The 22,412-nt window shown below is 28.9% G+C and overlaps 2 protein-coding genes across 2 annotated transcripts; one reads left to right on the top strand and one right to left on the bottom strand.

Annotated features, from left to right (window-relative positions):
* Nucleotides 1-4,859: 4,859 nt before the first annotated feature.
* On the top strand, nucleotides 4,860-5,526 carry LOC137821856 (B3 domain-containing protein At2g33720). The gene has a single exon (XM_068626636.2). The coding sequence runs from the start codon at nucleotides 4,981-4,983 to the stop codon at nucleotides 5,500-5,502; it is 522 nt and encodes a 173-aa protein (XP_068482737.1). The 5' UTR covers nucleotides 4,860-4,980; the 3' UTR covers nucleotides 5,503-5,526.
* An 8,859-nt stretch (nucleotides 5,527-14,385) lies between these two features.
* LOC137822389 (uncharacterized) lies at nucleotides 14,386-16,489 on the bottom strand. Its single transcript, XM_068627276.1, has 5 exons — nucleotides 16,076-16,489; nucleotides 15,854-15,986; nucleotides 15,262-15,674; nucleotides 14,830-15,180; nucleotides 14,386-14,745 (listed from the first exon to the last, which is right to left on the bottom strand). The coding sequence occupies exons 1-5, from the start codon at nucleotides 16,487-16,489 to the stop codon at nucleotides 14,386-14,388; spliced, it is 1,671 nt and encodes a 556-aa protein (XP_068483377.1).
* Nucleotides 16,490-22,412: the final 5,923 nt, after the last annotated feature.

The following is a 22,412-nucleotide window of genomic DNA, read 5'->3' as shown; positions in this document are numbered from 1 at the left end:
CATAGAGAAAAAATCATTAAATACAAATTAATTCTAAAAATAAAACATTAATCAAATATATTGATTAAATTATATATTATTTTATAAATTAAAAATATTACTAGATGTAATTTTTATTATTAAAAAATAGTTTTTATTATTAATAAATTATTTTTAAATTAATATTTAATTAGTTATAAAAAATTTAGTTATCAATTATTTATATTGTAAAATTTATAGTTAAAATTTTGGTGACTAATTAGATACCACTATTTATTAATAATAAAAATTATTTTAAATACCAATAAATTTTTATTTCTAAAATAATATTTAATTTAGTTAATATAATAATAAAAAAATTGTACAATTAAATTTTATTCAATAATTTTTTTTATTAAATGTCCTCTTATTTATCATAGAATTCTATTCCAAGAAGGTGCAAACTTTGACAGCTATATCTATTATAAGAGTGATGATGCTTGTACACCACTAAAATGTACACCACTAAAAGATAAAATACATTCATTTAACACATTAAAGATAAAACATTCATTTATTTTTAATATAAAATCATAATATATATCATCATATTATTATTATTAAAGTTGATGGTTAGTGGGAGTATTTATGTCTTAGGAGGAGTGTCAAGTAATTTTTTTATTATAAGAATAATAATAATAATAATAATAATAAATATAGTTTTCATTTATAGTGTGTGTTTGCATGAATGTGGTAGTAGTAACAAGATTGAGTTGAAAAGCCTTTGAATAATATAATAATAATAATTTGGTGTCTCTTTGCATCATGCAACAATTTAATGCCAAGTGTCTCTTTCTTCCCTTTTTTATATCTTTACAAAAGTATTGGCAATAAAGTTCTCCTCAAATGAAAATATGCTTGGGTTGCCACATAGGAGACCCGCCATCAATCCCATCGTCCACTCATCACACCACTTTAGATTTAGATAACAAGCTACGAGACGTGGTTGAGATAAAGATTGCAATATCTACTTGTTATGCATCAATTCCCTTTCTTCAAATATTCGAAAGCAACACAGCTACGATACCCACCTCCTCAACAAACTGTAACCACGCGATCCTTCATCGCCTCTCCACCACACCCACAACATCTTTCACCCCCTTTTTCTCCCTCTATCTGCACCTCTTCCATTTTTACTTACCTTCCTCCATTTACAATTCAAACACTAAATACTCTTTTTATTTCTGTCCCCTCATCAAACTTATGCGAATCCTTCACTCACTCTTCTTTTCCTCTTTGTGGACTATATGTCACAATACTCTCTTCATCATACCTTCACTCTAATTGTGCTACCTAACTATCTAACTAAACTTCTTTAACATCTTGATCAATTCCTCACACTATCTCTAAACAATAATGTCCTACCACTACACTATTCACCTTCACCACCATCACTATCAACACTTCCTGTGCTCTGGGGTATTAGTATTCGGGTCTTGAATCGTGCATGGAGTTTAAGATTACCTCTTATACACTGATTTATATGCTCAGCAACAAGTGCAAATTCACATTTAGAAATCAATGGAAGAGAAGAGGTGTTGTGCTTTTTCAATAGCAGCCAAAATAACTAAAGCAGTAGAATATCTATCCATGAACATGAACCCTAGAGAGTCGCTTTCATTAATCAAGCCTCAATAGTCGCTTTACTCCAACTTTTTTTCTTCTCATTTCCTTTGTTATAGTTATCATCGAGTTTCCAAGGAGGAAAAGGAGCTCGTTCTTAGGGTACTGCTCCATAGAACTCTAAAATAAACCTAAACTCAGGATATAATATTTTAAAAGTGTATTTTTCACATGTTTCACGCAATTATATTGATTTAAGAAAAATGAAATGTTTTATCTTTGTTTTAATAGTACTTGCATTAACCTAGCTATTACAAAGCAAACATGACATGTGTTATTACTCTCTAATTCATTATATTCGCCTCCATCAATAGATAAACCAGATACCATTTATTTAATATTACTTGTGTTACCAGTTGAGTGTTACACCTATTTTCACTCGTCAGCAAAAAAACAAACTGTTTTCTCTTACTATATAATATAATATGCTAATTATATACTCATTTAATTACTTCTTAACAATTTAATAACAAACAAAAAAGGTGCACCTTCGACAAATCAATTCTAGGTTATCAGTTCCAGAATACTAACTACATTTGTACAGAAATTACATTCTTTCTGTGGGTGTGAATCTTCCTATCAAACCATACGTTTCTGCCAGAGTTTGAATCCAATGATATCACGCCTGGGTTTGTGACTTCCTATAAAACAATATAGGATCGCAGGTTTCATTCTTGAAGTTAAGGTTCATCAACTGTTTTGGAGTGGAATTGGCATGTGGAGAAATTTGGAAAGAAGAACAGTGGCCTTTTTTCTGTTAAATCGGGCCAAAGCTTTATATGTATGAGTGTGTGTGGTTGAAAACAATAGTACAGAGGGTTTTAATGAATTTTAGAAAAGAAAGTCCCACAGAAAATATTGGTTTCTTGGGAGTTGCTTAAACTTGTTGTGTAGAAACAAAATGAGAAACCAATTAACGAGGTAGCATGTGTTCTTTACTGAGGAAAATGAGGATGTAATTAAACCAGTTGTTTTTCTCCTGTTAGGATTCTCAACAAATTGGTTTTATGTACTGGGTTGGGAATGTCTTTTGATTCTTCTTATTGATTCAGTGGCTCATTATTTCCAGCATCACACTATCCTTAGCCAAGAAGTTCCTGAATTTCTGCCATATTATTTGGAAATCTGGTTGATGTGCTACTAAATTTTGTTTCAACAGGTTGATATGGTGAACATCTCTAGAATCTATTTTTAATCCGCAAAGATATATATTATATTGAAAAAAGAAATAGGTAGAAGAAGTTCCAAAACTTACAAACAACCATGGGTATGTCTATTGGTTCAAAATGAATGAGAATAACATGCTCTCTAGCATTGTAGAGCAAACGAATACAAACCATAAGAAAAGTTAAGTCTAGGATCTTATTAATAAAGTTATATTTATGGGTTATGGCAACGAAAAAAGAAAATTGGTTTTGTAATTTTCAAATTGTATTTCCCAATAAGTATTATAGTGTTCTTATATCCTCTTAATAATTTTTTTCTTATTTAAAAAAATATCAACAACTCTAATCTTCTTATAAGTTGAGTTGTAACATGTTAATCAATTTAACATATATATTTTTAATGAGAAAAAAACCATGTGCAAAGACGTAAAATAATAATTTAATGGGTTACTACGGATGATACATATATTAATTTTTATAACAATTATGTTAAAAATAATAATCAGTGTAACATTATTATTCCATATCAGCAGCACATAATTATTAAATTAATTTTCATTTAGTTAATTAATTATTTTGATCACAGGTATTTTTAATGATTTATTTCAAGCACGATCTAATTAAGGTAATTCATATATATTTGTGTAGTAATTTAAAATAATTTCTCAAGCTTGACATAATCAAAAAGTTTATACATGTTCTTTTTATAACAGTTGTCTATAAAAAAAAGCTTTAATTTTTAGAATATGTTTTGTTTCATTTATTTTTAAAATTGAATGTCTTTTGTAATTTCTTAACTCTATTATTAACTCGTTATATTTATTGAATTGAAAGAAAGATATAGCCTTAATGGGTTTAAAGATTTTGAGAATTTTAACATAAGACTAGTCAAATATAATTTTACGTTTGAAATGGAGGCTATTTTTGTTTACTCAATCATGTCGCTTTAACCATTTTGTATTATGGAAATTCTACTTTTATTTTAAAAAAAAAATTGATGCAACAATCTCTGAATATCAACTACTTGTCATAAAGTTTACAATATCATTTCAACCATAAATTACTGACTGGTTAAATGATAAGTTGAAGGTAACAAAGGTGACCGAAAACAACGTGATGATAAATCATACTAAAATTAGACTTTGTTAAGTTTTTTTATATATATATATAGTCTTTGGCAAAATAATAAAAAACTTAGAAGATGAAGACAAGTTATGAATGACTTAACATTTTTAACAATAGACACATATGATGAGTATAATAAACCTATAGATTCACATTTAAATTTATTAAAAATGATGAGAAAATGATGATGCATGTATATTAATTTGTAGTACTGTTATGGAAAATTTAATCCTGTTGAGAAAATAAGTATTTGAGGACATATAAATAAAATATTTTGCCTTTTTGTGTTCGGAATTTTTGTATGTATAGAATTGCTCAATTGTTTGTGTGAACATGGATGAACCATACACAAAAAGTATTTAGATTCTATGGCAGGTGCGAGAAAATCAAATTTGAAGTTCTCATCGTTTCTGGGCGGTCCATTGTTTCTTGCTCATGGTCCACACAGTTTCTATTCACTCTTTCCTCTTTCTTCTCAAACAGCCCTAGATTCTAATCCCAATTTTTAATTACAATTTTTTTATATGTCAGACCAGAGGTTAATTAATAGAAAAATCAATTTAAAAATGAAAAAATATGAATAGAGGTGTTTATTTAAATTGGGGAGGGGTGTTATTTATTTACAAAAGTTTCATCTGATTTTAAAAAAATATTCCGATTATTAGAATAAAGTAAAAAAAAAAAAACCAATGAATAGAAAAATTAAGAAAGAAACCAAGAGAATTTGAGTATTTGGTTTCTCCAACAAAAGATAATTACATAAAAGGGATGTTGACAAGTTGTATGGCATTGGATATTCTAATCCCATTCATGCTTTTGAAAAGAAAAATGAGAAATGCCCTTTCTACTGGCTATGACAAATATGAGAAATCCATTTATATGATTGAAGAAAGAGGAAATGAGACTTCACTTCCATTTCACAAATTCCAAAAGAAATGATATTAGGAACTGATGTGGTAGTGTAAACATTCAAAGCCCTTTCAACCTTGGCTGCGAGTTTACAATCACAAAAATCCCATCAAAGTTGACAAGATTCATCTCTTCCAACATGAGCAACCCTGGAGATGAAAAGGAGCTGTGTCAAAAGAAGAGGAAATCCACCATTTGTGAAGCCTCTAACTTTAGGACATCAAGGAGAAGATTCTGCAGCAACCAAAGTGAAGAGGAGATGAACAAGGGAGTTTCAACAACGTTGAAGCTTTACGATGACCCATGGAAGATCAAGAAGACTCTAACTGATAGTGATTTGGGAATCCTAAGTAGACTCTTGCTGGCTGCAGATTTGGTGAAGAAACAAATTTTGCCTATGTTGGGTGCAGATCATGCAAGAGCTGCAGAAACTGAAGAAGGGACCCCAGTTAGAGTTTGGGACATTGACACCAAATCCATGCACCAACTCGTTCTAAAGCGATGGTCTTCCTCCAAGAGCTATGTTCTTATTGGAAAGTGGAACCAAGACTTCGTGCGAAGAAGAGATCTAAAGAAAGGTGATGAGATCGGATTTCACTGGGATCCATATAATTGCATTTTCAATTTCTGTGTTCTTAAACGAGCTATGCCAGAGAATTAATTTCAGTCTTAGTCTTATTTTACTTTCAAATTAATCGTTGAGGGAATCACAAACATAACCTCTATATATGCTTATGTAAACATACAATAATGTTATTGTAAGACCTTCTTCTTCAAACTTATTATTTAATACCAGACTAGTTTCTACAGTGCTTCACATCCACATCCTTCTATTTTCATTTTTTTTTTGTAATTTCCGTCCTACAAATCTAGGTCTAGCATGAGATCTTTGTGTGGTTGAAACCTTAATTCATAATCTATGTGTAATGAATGTTTATAATGAGGGTGTTCAATTCCCACTTCTGTTGTTACATATAATTGAACCATATTGTAGACTGATTGCACTACTTGCTGGTTGAAATCGAGACGATATAACTGATGTAAAATTACCCATTATTCGAGTATTTACCATAATATTTATATTTACAAGTCCTCATGAATTCATAAGTTGTTTATGATTCTTAATTAATCAATTCTCATTTTAAATGTTGTAAAGTCGAGACTAAATATAGTAAATATGCTAATTTTGTTGTCATAATGTAAAATAACAAATGTGATCGTTGGTTATAAACCCATTTTCAAGCATATTGTAGGTTCATCCATTCAACTGGGGTTTGAATGAAGGGAAAATTTTCCTGCACAAGTTCGATTGAACTAACTATTTTGGGAGGATTCAAGAAAATAAGAGTGAAAAACTTCTAATTATTTAGAAATCTAAACTTAGCATTCCTTTATTCAACAATTGCAATCTAGATTTATGATCAAATTTCAATGATAGGCAGACGAAATTGATCGTTCCTGTTAAGTGAACGTATCTTTGTTAACAAAAATTTTGCTTTATCCAAAAACAATAGAATAAATTCATCACTGCTTTAAGTTAGAGGATGCATAGCCTTCTGTCATATATATATCCTTGACCTCCTATTATGTTTCAAAGTTAGGTCTCAAATGTATATTTCATGTATAAACAGTTGGAAAATACATGTTGATACATAACCTAAACTATACACTTATTTTAGTTATATTTTCATTTTACAATTCATATTAGTTATGATGATTTCCCATGTTTTTCCTTTTTTTTTTATCATAATGCATTAATCATTAACAAGGTATCGCAGAAGAAAAGCAAGCTGCATTTTGTAAAGGATGAAACAACCACAAATGTTCTTTTTCTCTTTACACCACATGATCATCAGAATCTCATATATATCCCATGTAAATATTAAAATCATATTTAATCATGAATTTCTATATTTTGAGGTTTATGACAATTTAGTCGTTGGGGGAGTGAGTGATGTGAAGGGCAATGTCCTTTTATTTGACAATTTTTCTAATTTTTCCAAGGGGTTTCCTTCTACCCCTTCCTTTCCCTAGATGTTGAGGAAGTGGGTGGTTTGATTGCAATGTCTTTTTTTTTTTTCAAAAACATCTGATTTATTGATGAATGTATCTTTATTTTTGTATATATTGTTTATTGGAGATGAAAAACTAGAGAAACTTACCACTCTAAAGGCAATTATTCCAGAATTTGAACTTATAAATGGATTAAATATGTGTTCTGAAACAAAATAACTTATTTGATATTAGAAGTATTTCATTAACTGCTAATAATTTCTTACATTGTCAAATTGATAACTTTCCTTTTAATCTTACAATTATCAGTTTAATAGGACAAATCTCTTTCTAAAATATCTAAAAGGTGTTCAATATTTGAAAAGGTTTACAAAAAACTTTCTTCTAGCCAATAGGAGGTGACCAACATTTAGTTTTGTACTTGAGAAAAGTTTGAAGAAATCGACAAAGCATGAAAAGTTATTTTTGGTAAAGTATTCATAATGGTTTTTCATTATAAAACCTTGAAAATGATAAAAATGTGTTTATATTTCCCATCTACTTGGAGATCAAATTATTTGTGTTAACATAAATATAATAATTGTAAACCCATATATTTACACAATTTCAGAAATATTTATTTAAGAATAAGTAAAAGTTAAAATCATAAACTGAAAGTAGTAAAGAAAAAAAAAACTCCTAGCTATTGTCAAAAATCCATTTTTCATCTCAAACAAATTGGCACACCCAATGGAATACAACATTCATTGTTTGATTATATACGAAGAATGTAATGGTTAGTTTATGATTAAGTGTTAGTTATAAATAAATGGTTTAATATCAATTGCATGTTCTTTGTATGATTATATGTCAGTTTGATGTTGGTTTATGTGATTATGAAGTTATAAGATTTTGAATATGGCTAATAATACAAATAGGAATAATAATGGCAATAATAATGACGACGAAGAAGATAATAATAATAATAATAATATTTTTATTATTATTATTATAAAAGACAAATGTTATTGTGAAATAATAATCACTAAGTGGAGTCCAATATCAACATCTTTATAACTAATTCGGTGACAACTAGGGTTAGTCTAATAATGAACTTATCAGGAGTAATGTATAATTTTCATAATGACAACATGAGTGGAACAATACCACCTTTCCCCATAGTGGAAGTAGGAATATCGAGTCAAAGATACATTGGGAATATAACCTGATAAAGTACTAAAATGATAAGGTTGGTTAATAATCATTGATCAATATTTAATCGTAACTAAATTTGGCTTATACTTATGGTTGAAATCTCGAGAATGACAATTTAGACATTGATATCTCGAATACAACCTTAGAAGTTTAAAATAATAATGAACCATACCAATTTCAAAATGGTTGATATGTTAATTGAAAGAATTTTTGTATGTAACATCAATTGTCTCGTGGTGGAGGTCAAGTAGCTAAGTTACAATTAAATCATGGTGTTTGGATTATTACGCTTTTAACTAGAAACAGTTGTATCTTGATTATTAGCTATAGTTTTGACCTAGTGGTAAGTGCTTGATCCAAAAATTGGTATCAAAGACAATGTCACGAGTTCAATTCCTAGTGGCGTAGTACTTAGATAGGGATTTGCAAGTGACACTAATTATCATGTGATTAAGGGAGAGTGGTTCATGTCACAATTGACATGCTTATATGTTTCGATTTAAACCATAATTAGATGACTCAAATTTTATACACATATATAGTTTTATTGTACATCAAAATAACTTTTCATATGCTTTTATTTTCAATTTTTAATCAATTTCCTTTTTCGATGTAGTATTTGCTTTAGTTTTGTATTTTTAGCTCATTTGTCATTTGCTTGTACTTATTTTACCATAACTTTTTTTGTAGATATTATTTTTAATATAGTCTAATGGCATTGAATTTTAAATTTCTAGGTATTCAAAATGGACATATGTTTTGTTGTATTTAGAGTTGGGGCAAATTTGCTTTTTTTAAAAAAAAAAAAGAACTCATGCATATTCGGTTTTCCTTATTTTAGCTTAGACTTTTGTAATTGAGACACTAATTAGAACCCACATTTAGGACCATGTTTTCTTAAAATTATAGAGCATATATATAGCCTAAATATTCTCTAAAAAAGAAAAAAAAAAATCATTTTTTAGTTTTCAATTTCATAAATTGTTTCTTCATCTCCTTTCTTTTTTTCTCTCAATTTTTGAAACGGTCTCTTCCTCTTCTCCTCTCATTTTCATTTTTTTTTTCTTCATCCATAAAAAATTAATTCTTGAGGATCAATTAATGAAATCAAGATAAAACAATCTAAATTGAGTTTTGTACCAGTCATTTGACACCCCAAATTTGATCTTCCCTCTAATATCAAATTTGTTCTTATTGTAATTTGTCTTTCAGATCTTAGAAATCAAATTAGTAGTTGAATGAATCATGATATATATATATATATATATATATATATATATATATATATATATATATATATTCCATTGAATGATATTTTATATATATATATATATATATATTCCATTGAATGATATTTTCACTACAAGAAAATTATTAAGTAGAAACCAATTTTAGAGACAAAAAATAATTAGTTATTATATTAACTAAATTAGATAGTATTTTAGAGACTAAAAAAACTATTGGTATCTAAATTAGTTTATATTATTGATAATTCTAAATTGATATATAATTAACTACCAAAGTTTTAGCTGCCAATTTTAAAATTTAAATAATTAGTAATAAAAACTTTAGTAACTAATTAGATACCAATTTAAAAACTATTTATTAATAATAAAAATTAATTTATATATCAATAATTTTTGTAGTCTTTAAAATAATATCTAATTTAATCAATAAGTAATTTTTTTTTTCTAAAATTGGTTTGTATTAATGATTTTCTAGTAGTGTAAATTTTGATGTTTTTTATTTTAATAATGTTTTTGTTTCTATTTTTTAATTTTTATTTCTGCTTATAATTTTTTTTTCAATTTTAATTTTTCTATTTTTGTTTCTGTTTTTAATTGCTACTTTTTTTCTATTTCTGTTTTTAATTTTTTTTTGTTTTTGTTTCTATTTTTAATTGTGGTGTTTGTATTTTAATGCTTAAGTTTTTGTTTTTAATTTTTTTTTTCTAATTTTAATTTTTCCATTTCTCTTTTAATTTTAGCGTTTCTATTTCTAGTTTTAATTTTGGTGTTTCTATTTTTGTTTTAATTTTGGTGAGCTATAAAGAAGGCATGCATTGCTTTTTTGGTTAGTGATTTTCATTAGGATTGTATATAATTAGTTTTAGTTAGTTTGCGTTTTTTAAAAAAAAAGTTTAATGATTTTCATTTGTGAAATGAATTTGACTTCAATGATTAATTAATATATTTACAAAAATAATTTTTAAATATAATTTTCATATGAAAGTTATTTCTCATTTTAACACGTTTAACAACACAATTTCAATGTAATGTGGATCATAATTTCAACCCCACTATAACATTATGAGTCATATTTTCAGCAATTCTATATTCTATTATGATGGATGTGATCAAGTTCAATCATTACTTCAACAATTTTTTGAACCTAACATAAATATTATTCCTCGTAGTTTTGAAGAACCATCTTTAAGGGTGTGTTTGGATTAGAGGGTGTGGAGGAGTGAAAAGTTGAGGGTGAGTGGGAGTGGAAGTGTGAAGAAAGTTGAGGTTGTTTGGATTAGGGTATGTTAGAGTGGATGTGTGAGGAAAGTTTATTGAAAATTGTGAGTGGTGTGATAGTTGTAAGAATATTATAAATTATTTTGAATAGTAAAGTTTGTGAGATTACAATTTTACCCTTGTATATAAGAAAAGAATAAATAATGATTAATCCTATTTCATATTTTAGTTAATTATAATTTAAAATTAAAGTATAATTATATTATTTAACATTTTATTAATTAAGAATTATTTTTTATTTAAGTTAATTTATTTACATAATTTTAATATTATAAATGATTTTATAAATTATGTTATGTTATATATATACAAATATATATAAAATTAATTTTAATAATAATTTTCATTATTATGAATAGCAAAATGAATATATTTTAAAAAGAAAATAGAAATTTAGAATATAACATGAATATTAAGTAGGTGTCAAAATATATAATATAAAGTCATTACATGAAGAACATAATAATGTTAATTAGAAAAAGAAAAGACATTCCCAGTAATAACATTTGAATCCTTGTTGTGGAGACCTTCAAACGGTTTTCTAGAAGACATATCTTATTCTGTTGTATGATAATAATTTCATCTTTTTTATCGGCAACGTCTTCAATGCACCATTTGAAAAAATTACAGCCTAGAACCATGCCACTTCTAATCTGTTTTGAAGAAAACAATAAAATTGAACAATGAATAAGTTTAAAATAACATTCTTAAGTTTGTTTGAAACCTAATTGAATAAATTTTACCTTGTAGTTGGGACAACCCCAAAAAAATTTTCCAGCATTTTTTTGTGTTGTCGCTATTCTCAAAACAACAAATTGTTCACAATGACAAATAGGATCAACGAAGGCACTTGTGCTCCCAGTAGCATGGGTAAAAGTACTACGTTTTTGCACACTACAACCAGTACAACTAGATGACGACGTGTTGTGATACGCAGACATTAATGACACTTAACCAATGTTGTCGAAGTAATAAGATGGTAAAAAAGTTGCATTAAAAACAATATGATTATGTAAATAAGTAGCATGAAAAGTAGCATAAAACCTTAACAATAACAATGTCAACGTCAAAAATAACAAACACAATTCGTTCAACATAAAACTTAGAAATAAAAATAACAATGACAATAACATAATAATAACACACTCAATGGCCTTGATGACGTCTAATGTCAGCCATAGTAACCTCCATTCTGTCCATTCGGGTATTCATGTTTTGTATGCCGGACAAAATTTGATTTAACAATTCCCTTTGAGTGGGGTTTTCCTCCTCAGGTTGACCACCTTCAACATCTTGTGCTGGCAATTCATCCTCTTCATCATCTTCTTCGTTTGCATGTTGGGGTCTACCAAGTTGCCATATGCCATTGACTTGGAATATATTTAATTTTGTCATACTTTTTTTGCCAAAGTAATGATTCCAGCCTAGCATTATTGCTTGTTCATTGGACAAGTCAAAGCCATACACCTGCAAGATCCTCGTTATCAAATTTGCATATGGGAGAGACATCTTTTAATCCCGGCATTTGATGATGTGTTGCATTATGTAATGAGGCCAATTAATGCGTACATTATTCTTGATTAACCACATCATGAAAATATCTTCATTCAGCAGTTGTGCATAGTTGCTTCCTCGAGAGCACAAGATATGCACCCATGTGTAATGCAACAGTCGGTCATTCATTTTCAGACTACCGACATTTTTCAGATTTTGACCTTCAACATCTTCACGAATCATGGACGATAATGCTAGACCTCGATCAAAATTCAGTTCCTCAGGTATCATCCCAGGGGTTAACTTAAGACCGTCATACTGTAGATGAGCAATGGTCATCCAATCTATTTCTTTAATGTGTATCATTTTTCCGCAAATCTCAATGGCAAGGTGACCAGCAGGTGTGAATTTTGCATTTGTATAAAATACTCTTACCAAATCCTCATAATACGGAAGATTAATTCCAAGGAAAGGTTATAAACCTTGCCAATTCAGAAGATTTTGGAATTCAAATCCTGGACCAGCAAAAAATGGAGTATGCATCACTTTTGGTGGTAATACTGCTATTGCGTGACAGTTCTTTTCAAAAACCACCATTTGACGCCTGGTACTGAAGTATCTTGAATAATCAAGAACTTCTGGAACCCTCGTTGGTGGAGGAGGAACGTCAACATCTTCTGCTGGAGATTTACCCTTACGGGTTCTGTTACGTTTGTGGGATGATGATGCCACCTATAATGCAATTACTACAATAAATAACTAAACAGAAGTTAACATAATATCATAAAGCAATAATGCAAGTTCAAAAACCAAAATATTAAATTGCTAATGAAAGTAGAAGTTCACAAAGCAAAATATTACATGTCCAATAACTAACACAGACAGTCAAATATTACATGCCCAATAACTATGAAAGACAGTCAAATATTACATGTCCAGCTACTAACAAAGACAGTCGAATATTAGATTAATAATAATTAAAGATAACCCCCACACAGAGATATAAAATCAATGCCTAGTCATAAATCCAAACAATTTTGTCATTCGACGCTCATATGGCATCCCAAATAGTTGCTTAACTCTTCCGGGATGGTCACATAAAAACTCATAGCATTGATCCATGAGTTGTTCATCTTGAATGTTTAGCTCCACGAGCATTGCCCAAATATCAGACTCTGAGTACTGGTATGAGGCATGGCGTCGATGGTGGTGTACATGCTCAGCATATAGGTCGTTTCTTCGTCTAATTTTGGCAGCTATATCTTGAGTTGCCATTGCCTGTGCACGAGCAATATTAACCAATTGAGAGGCATTTTCATTTCCATCCTTCATTGATGACATGCATTGTTGAAGATTAGTATTCAACATTGAAAATTGTTCATCAATGTCGTACATAGTGTGATGGAAACCAAGTAGAGGATGCTCAAGCCCATGAAGCCCAAGCCCATCAAGGGGTCCAAGCCCAATAAGGGGCCCAAGCCCAACGAATTACTAGGAGCATGGCAAGAGCTTTGGGACAAGAGTATAATAAGATGGCTATTCTTATTTCTTTTGTAGAATAGGGGTGTGGATGTAATAAAAAGGTGTAAGTAGTAAGGGAGTATAGGGGGGAGTGTAGATAGGAGATTAGGAGGTGCCAAACTAGGAAGGAAAGTCACACTTCCTTCATTGTCTAGATTGGCGCCGAATTTCATTGCATTTGTGTGTCATTTAGCTTGCATTTTCAGCACCTCATAGGCTATAAATAAGGTGCTTCTCTTTGTATTTTTCATATTGGAATTTTATAGTAGAGAGACTATACTCAAATTTGGAGAGAAATTGTGAGTCTTGAGTCTTCTTCTTCCTTTGCCTTATCTTGTGAGCTATGGTGAGCTTCAAGTGGCGGCACTCCATCACTTATCTTGGATCAAGGAACCAAGTGGCGTGAAGTGTTCTTCCAATTCTCAAAATCCAGCAAACTCCTTCTATAAGTGTTCTTCCTTCATGTTCTTTCAATTCCATTTGGTATATTAGCTTTGTTTGTTGTTTCTTTTCATTTCTACCGTTTGATTTTCTGTTTTCCAGCTTTGTTTCTAGTTTCTGTTCGGTGCAATAGTTTATTATTTCATTTCTGTCCAGCTTGCAATTCTTGTTCTTTATTTCTTGTGTTTTGATTCCATTTGACAATATATGGACTTCCATATGAGTCTTGGTTGGTGTTAAGTCTTGGTGAGTTCTTGAATTAGAACATTGATCCAATTCTAAAGTAAGGTGCCATTTATGACCAGCTCAAGTTGCTCCTAAGAATGTCAAAAAATCATGTATTCTTGTAGTTACATTCACATCATAGTGGGGCCTTTTCTCTTTGATCCTCGGGATGAGGATGTGCCCGCAGAGCCAGCAGACGGCATAGAAGGAGTGTTTGATGGTGTGTCTGAAGGAGTGTCACTAGATTGGAATTGAGCAGCAGGTGATCGTGGGACGTAGTCATCTGCCTCCTCAAAGTTGGGTTGTTCGGGGATATAATCCATATTATTCTCCCCAAGGTTGACACTGAAATTGGTCATGTCAGGAGGTGAATTCATGTCATGGGTTGTCCTCACCTGACTTCCCGTGGCTCTATCATTAGACCACAACTCCTCCATGAGGTCATAATGGCGAATGGGATTGAAACGCCATTTTGCCGCAGATGGTTTGGCCTACATACATTTCACATATTAGTATATCATTCGAAATGTGAAGTTAAATGTTCATGTTACGTAAAAAAGTACTTATCATTGTACCTTAATCAGCTCACTCCAAACTTCGTCCTCGGCTTCAAAAAGTTTGGTGGTCTGGTTCCATGCAAAACCACTCAATCCACCAAACAAATCATGGATTTCCCTCCACCTGTCCTTCAGGCTTTTCTGCCGGTTCTTCACATTATTTTTCTTAAGACCCGATAAACCAGCCTCATTTAAAGCCATAACTATGTTAGTGTATCCTTGAGTGGTCCAGCTACCATCAATTCTACACCCTTTTCGTACCTCGTCAATAATTGCATTGAGCAAAATTAGGTCCATCTCCGTCGTCCACTTGGTGAACTCTCGATAAGAACCTGATGAATTTGAAGCCACATTTTTTCCGCGATCCATCTAATTAACTTAAATAAAGTTAGGATGGCAAACATTGAAAAATGATAGAAGATATATTATTTCATTAAATTAATTGTTTACATAATCTTGCCACATTTCGTTTGCTATAACGTCCCTAATATCACACCCTATCCTGTAATCATGTTCACGAGCATGGGTGGTGCTTGATTGGACATCTTGTTCTAACAATTCATTATCTAATTCTTCAAGCAGAGACTCATCATTGTCGATCCCGCGTAGAAAGTTATGCAGAATACAACAAGCTAAAACAATTTTTGTCATAGTATCCACATCATAATGTGGCTCAGTCCCACTGGCTATAATTGGAAAACGTTTTTTAAGCACCCCAAAGGTTCTCTCAATTACGTTCCTAAGTGATGAATGTCGATGATTAAACAACTCTTTTGCATTTTGTGGCCCTCTTCGCGAATATTCTTTCAAATGGTATCTCACCCCGCGATAAGGTGTTATTATATTTCGTTTTAACATAAAACCTGCATCACCAAGATAGTATTTTCCTACTGTGGAAAACTGGGTTAGTATCTATTACTACAACCTTTTAATTTTTCTGCACACCCAATCCCCTATAACTAACCTTCAGGAATAACCAAAGGATCGCCTCGTACCAAAGCATCTTTCAATATCCTTGAATCGGAGGCAGTTCATTCCCAACCGGCTAAGACATATGTGAACTTCATGTCAAAGTCACAGGCTACAAATATGTTTTGGGTTGGCCAATCTTTTCTCCCTCGAAAATGAGGCGCATCAGCACGTACATGACTCCCATCTATGGCCCCTAAACAATCCTAATGTAAACAAAAATTCATAACTTTAATTAACCACAAACTAAAGAAGACATTACACATAATTTCAAGTAATGTTTTTATCAACAAACCTTAAAGTAGGGGAAAAATCGACTGTTGTTAAGGATGTGTGGTTCTACAACCGTTCCATTTGGTTGAATTAAGAATTCCCCCTCCAACCTTAAAATTGCACTCAAAACATTATGAAAGTGACGGGAAACTGTTTCTCCAGACCGATGGAAAAAAAATGACACACTTCGATTCTTCACATTATGCCCAATAATGTGCAGAAATTTCGCTACTTGTTCTTCCACGGTTGATCGATATGCATCTTTAACAAGTCCAGTTCCCCGTATTCGTTCACATAATTTAATGAAAGCTTCCGGTCCCATGCGAATAATGTGACGAGATTGTTCAGTGTGAACCAAGCACTCCATCAATTCTTGTCTGCGACGCTCTTTTTGTGGTTGAGACTCACTGATACAGTTGCTTGTAGTAGGCACCATGCGTAACAATTTCAATCCAAAAGCAATCATACAAAGAATCATGACTGATGCACCTTCATTATTTTTTTTATTTGTTCTTCGATTTGTGAAATTAAATTCATGTTCGCCGCAACAAGATCGTCATAAATTGCAACTGTTTCCTTAAAATGTACCATCTTTGCCTCGTCATAATTTCTTTCCGAATTCATACTGAATGCGGTTACCGTATCGGTGTAAAAGTACACCAATACAGTTATCCTAAAACGTACTTTTAATTAATTTTAATAAAAAAATTCATAAAAAGTACTATATCATTCAATAACTATCTAAAATTATTATTAAAAATTCATATTTCTTATGTAATGTTTTTCTGACTTTTTAAATTACTATAACCTTTTTTTTATAACATTTAATTCTAACACCAATAATTAATGTGAAATATAAATTAAAACGAATTAAGTCAAAATCATATTTTTACTCAACACTTTTTTTTTAATTACTACAACATTTTTTATTTATTTATTTAATTATAACATTAATAAATTATGTTAAATCTACAAAAATGAAAACTCTATAAAAATATTTTTAAAATTTTGAATTTTATTCTGTCTAAATTAAATTTAGTAAATCTTCTTTATGAACAATTCATTTTTAAATAAATAATAACTTTGTAAATTTATTATTAAAATATCAATTAAAATACAACTTCTAAAATATCAATTACTTTTTAAAAAACCTACGAATTACAAATTCCTATTTCAAATTGTAAAAATATTCATTTTAAAAACATTAATTTTATTCTTATAAACAATTAAATCTTATAACAAAAATAACTAAAACAACTTTTTTAATGATAATATTAATAATTTTTGTCCAATCATTTTAAATAAATAAATCTATTCTCTTATAAACAATATTTAACTAAATTTTTGTTTCCATTCTGGAAATCATTCATTTCATACAAATAAATATTTTTTTTAAATCTTACAAAAATTATAACTATCTACAAAAATTAAAACAATAAATCAAATAATAACATTAATTTACTAACTCCTTAACATAATTAACTAAACTAAAGTCTAAACAAATTATATTACAGCCAACATTAAATTACTAACTCCTTAACATAATTAACTAAACTAAATTCTAAAGAAATTATATTACAAAACCATAATCATCCAAACATAAATATAAAACAGAAATAAAAATAAATAACTTTACATAAAAAAAATTAAAAACCTGAAGATAAGCAAGAACACCACAATTTAGGATGACTGATAGAATGAAGAAAAGTGCCTGAAAATCACATAAAAAAAATTAAGAAACACAGAATTCCAAAAAAATTTAGAACATAATTGATTATGCTCTCAGTTATACACATAGGATAATCGATTATGTTGGTAGGCAAAAATCCAACATAATCGATTATGGCACTCAATAATCGATTATGGCCCTTTTTCAACACTCCAGATAATCGATTATGGCTGTAAATTTTTACAGATAATCGATTACTAACTTTGAAAAATCGATTATCTGCACCATAATCGATTATCTGACTGGTTCTAATTGAGGCATAATCGATTATGCACCATTCCAAAAAAAGCTCTCACCTCAGACGAACCCAGATGAATGACACAGATCAACCTCAGGACGTGAGATGAACAAGGTATCCTAACACAAACTATGATGGCTTATAGGAATCTCTCCAACCACACTACAATGTACTCTCTGATGGCTCGGTTTCTTTGGTTTTCTGTGAATGGAGGAACCACCTTCATGCTCTTAATATAGCCAACTTCACGCCCACCTACCTCACCCACTGCATTCACTCTCCTTTCACAGTTTCACACAGAGTCAAACGATTCCTGAGCCAAGTCAGGAATCTCATGGCTTCATGTGGCATGCATGCAGGGCCACTGTTCCTCTTGATTCCAGTGAAAGTAAGGGCAACTTTGTAACTTCCTTCGGATGACTTGGCACTCCCACTCTACAGTGCAACTTTCTCTTCATCTTTGCGCAGAAGGAGAATTCACTCAACTTTCTCCTTCCTTCCACACTCACCCGCAACCATGCATGGATCCAAACGGGGTGTTGTTGTGACTTCCGTCGTCGACAACAGTGGCACCCCTTGATCCAAACGAAGCCTAAATGATTTTACGAGGCAAATGAGTATAAATAATATGAAATTTTAGCAATATTCAATGTCACAATATCAACAAGTTGTGCACCCTAACATAGATATTTCTTCTCAAGTTGTAGGCAAATGAGTAAGTAACATGAAATTTCCACAATACTCAATGACACAATATCAACAATTTGTGCAACTTGACATAGATTTTACTTCTCTTAGTTTTAAAGAATCATCTTTAGAGAAGTTTGTCAAATGAATGTAAATAACATGAAATTTCAACAATATTCAATGTCAAAACATCAACAATTTGTACAATCTAACCTCAATATTACTCTTCCTAGTTTTGAAGAGCCACTTTTAGAGAACCTTGTGGCAAATGAGTGTAAATAACATGAAATTTCAATAATATTCAATGTCACAACATCAACAAGTTTGTGAGAAGAATGAAAATAAATAAAATTTCAACATAGTATAAATAGAAAATCAATTTGACCAATTGACTAGTTGTATGCATAAAACTATTAATCTTGCCATAGATAAAAGTATCATGTCATTTGTATAAAAATGTGTTGTTTGTTGTTTCCAAATTAACATGATTAACTCAAATCATATACTAACATTTGTTATCATTTTTTGAACTATATATTTATATATAAAAATTATATACCACAATATTTTCCAAGAAACTATTTTGTTTAAACCGATTAAGATCATGATTAATGAGCAAGTTTTTTCCTAAAATATTTCGTGTATTTACTTCCTTAAACTTAAACTTATAATAATATCACTACCAAAGTTCCAATAATTTTACTCTAAGTTGATTTACATATTTAGTAATAAAATGTTATATGTTAGGACTACATGTATTGTCGAACAACTAAGAACATGGTTAGTAATGCTCCAACTTAAAATGAATATTGTTCAAACAATTGCTTATCATATTTTTTTAATAACCAAAATATATTACTAAGTATATCCCCAACATGTGACCAAACTAATAAAATATAGATCTTTACCATTTAAAGACGAAAATTTTCTCTTTATTTTGTAAATGTGTTTATCTTAGAGTTAGGTAACTCGTGAATAAAAATTGAGGTACTTTTCTTAAATATAAATGATTCTTTTAGATAAAAGAAAAATAAAATTAATAAGTATATATATATATATATATTTATTGGTGCTCTCAAAATGAGTCTTTCTCAAATGGTTGATCAGTGTGATCTATGATTCAAGTCAAGTTAGACTTCAAAATTAATAACTTAAACAAAATTAAGTTCTTTTTAATCTCGTCTATTTGTTTCGATGTCCATATAAGTTTGTAGGCTAATGAGTTCACTTGTTTATTATTTTGATATATATTTTATTCTTAATCCTTATGTTACCAGACAAAATAAAGAAACCTTAGTATCTTTCTTGATAAAGCTAAAAGAAACCTTGACAACATTTATCTAAAACTATATTGAGATCACGAAACTCTATCTCAAGTCAAACTAAGAATGTCTTAGTCTTACTCAAGTTAATGATCATCAAACCAAAATCAAGTTAAGTTAAGAAGAAAAAAAAAATGAACATAAATCTGAAAACCAAATGAATTTCTTATTCTTAAATTTTAGGCTGAATTTAAAATAATTTAATTACTCTCGTAATATTTTTGAATTTCAATTTTTGCCAAAATTTCTTACTTAAACAACATTTTTTTTCATAAAGTATTTTAATTTTTTATAAAATTATATTGCCATATCTTAAAATTTTCTTGCCTAAAACACTAATATATTTTTTGAGATGATTCCTATAGACATTGTATTATAATACTGGTATGCATCACTTGAAAGATATCATATATCCTTTTATTCAGCACATAAATAGTTAATTAAAGTTACATATTCTGATTAAAACTGATTAGACTACAAGAAAATCACTAAATAAAAATTAATTTTAGAGACAAAAAATAATTAGTTACTATAATAGAGACTAAAAAAAATATTGATTTCTAAATTAGTTTCTATTATTGATAAATAGTTTTTAAATTGGTATCTAGTTAGCTACTGAGGTTTTAACTACCAATTATTTAGATTTTAAATTTGGTAGCAAAACCCTTAATATTAATTAGATATCAATTTAGAAACTATTTATCAATAATTGAAACTAATTTAGAAATAAATAAAAAATTTAGTTTCTAAAATGTCTCTAATTTAGTAAATATAGTAACTAATTTTTTTTTTTTCTAAAATAGGTTTCTATTCAATGATTTTCTTGTAGTATAACTTTTAATTTTATAATATGAACCAAAATCAAAACTCACTTTTTTATAAAAACTAAAAACATATTTAATTAAATAAAATTTAAAAAAATTATTCCCGTTATTTTATATATTTGAATAAACTAATTTTATTATTTTCTATAATTTGCCCCTAGATGATATCATGATGATTTTTTACTAATGGGGAGTAATTTTTATTCAAATTTACTAAAATTGGTAAATTTTTTAAAAATTAGACAAATGAGTAAGTTATCTCTTAAAAACATTACTTCAAAATAAAGAAACTGTATTTTTAAAATACAACTTCAGACCAACGAAAAAAAATCGTGTTTTGAAAATACTACTTTGATTTTTTTTTTACTATTTTCGTGTTTTATAAAAATGACTTTACTTTTTTATTTTGTTTTATTTTATAGAAATTGTACGTGTGGACTACTACTTCTCTTTTATTTTAATTTTTATCTTTTTTAATATTTTATATAAACATTTTTTTTTAATAATTGGATCAGTATTTTTAAAATTTTATGTAAACATTTTTTTATTTTGAGATATTTTTAATAATTTGATTAATAAATTAAAATTAAAATTAAAATTTCTATTTTTTTCTTTTTACTTTTTAAATTTTCTTTTTCTTCTTTTTAACTTTTTACATAAATATTTTTATTTTATTTTTTAATAATTTTATTATTAGAATTTATATGTGATTCTTATTTTATTTTTTTATTATTATTATATATATGAATATTTTGAAAAGAATATGATAATATTTTAACATTTAATTTTAATGTATTAATCAAATTACGAAAAAATAAAATAAAAAATATGTACATATGAAATAAAAAAAATAAGAATTACTTTAAAAATTGAAAAAATAAAATAAAGTCTAATATATTAAGTACAATTTTTATAAAAAAATGTATTCCTATTTTTAGAAAAAGCTATCATGGTACTACACTGCAATTAGGCAAGATGCAAGAGCCAAAAGTCATAATGCCATCATTTTCAGGGAACACAGCAGCAAATTAGAATTGTTCACTGTTACTAATGTGCATATTCTCCTGACATGTATTTGTGGCACGAGTTTCAACATTTGTCACATTAATAAATTGAAGAATCTTGAAAGGAGACCCAATCTTACATTAAAGAAAACACAAATATGTGATAAATATAAAGAAAATATTAAGGAATAAGAAATTAATGAATAGAAAGATTAAATAAATATTATAGGTATATATAGAGATACACATGATTAAAGATAAAAACAATATTTTATAACATATAAATAAGGATAGATATTATTATATAAATCAGTTTTTTTTTATAAAATGAAATGAAATTCTCGACATATGACGAGACAAATCAACGCGAATAATTAATCATTCCTAAGGAATAGAAAGAGAGTTGAGTCTTTATGAGCCTAAAATAAACCTCAGAAAAGTTATAAATAAAAGAAGATAAAAAAAAATATATAATAATTCTCTAACTATAAATAGAAGAAGACTTAAAAAAAAACATATTCACAATTTAACGTCAAAAGTATTTTTACATGCTCT

The sequence above is a fragment of the Phaseolus vulgaris genome, chromosome 9 (assembly GCF_051622355.1).
Source record: "Phaseolus vulgaris cultivar YP4 chromosome 9, ASM5162235v1, whole genome shotgun sequence".
Lineage (NCBI taxonomy): Eukaryota > Viridiplantae > Streptophyta > Magnoliopsida > Fabales > Fabaceae > Phaseolus > Phaseolus vulgaris.
The sequence above is the reverse complement of the archived record's forward strand: the minus strand, read 5'-3'. Positions and strand labels throughout refer to the sequence as shown.

Bases quoted from the DNA above. Each gene is read 5' to 3' on its own strand.
- LOC137821856 (XM_068626636.2), top strand. From the start codon at position 4,981: ATGAGCAACCCTGGAGATGAAAAGGAGCTGTGTCAAAAGAAGAGGAAA.
- LOC137822389 (XM_068627276.1), bottom strand. From the start codon at position 16,489: ATGGTGCCTACTACAAGCAACTGTATCAGTGAGTCTCAACCACAAAAA. The intron at 15,987-16,075 runs GTTTGTTGATAA...TGTTTACATTAG, and splicing joins GATTTTTCCCCTACTTTAAG to GATTGTTTAGGGGCCATAGA. The intron at 15,675-15,853 runs GTTGGGAATGAA...TTGGTGATGCAG, and splicing joins GTTCACATATGTCTTAGCCG to GTTTTATGTTAAAACGAAAT.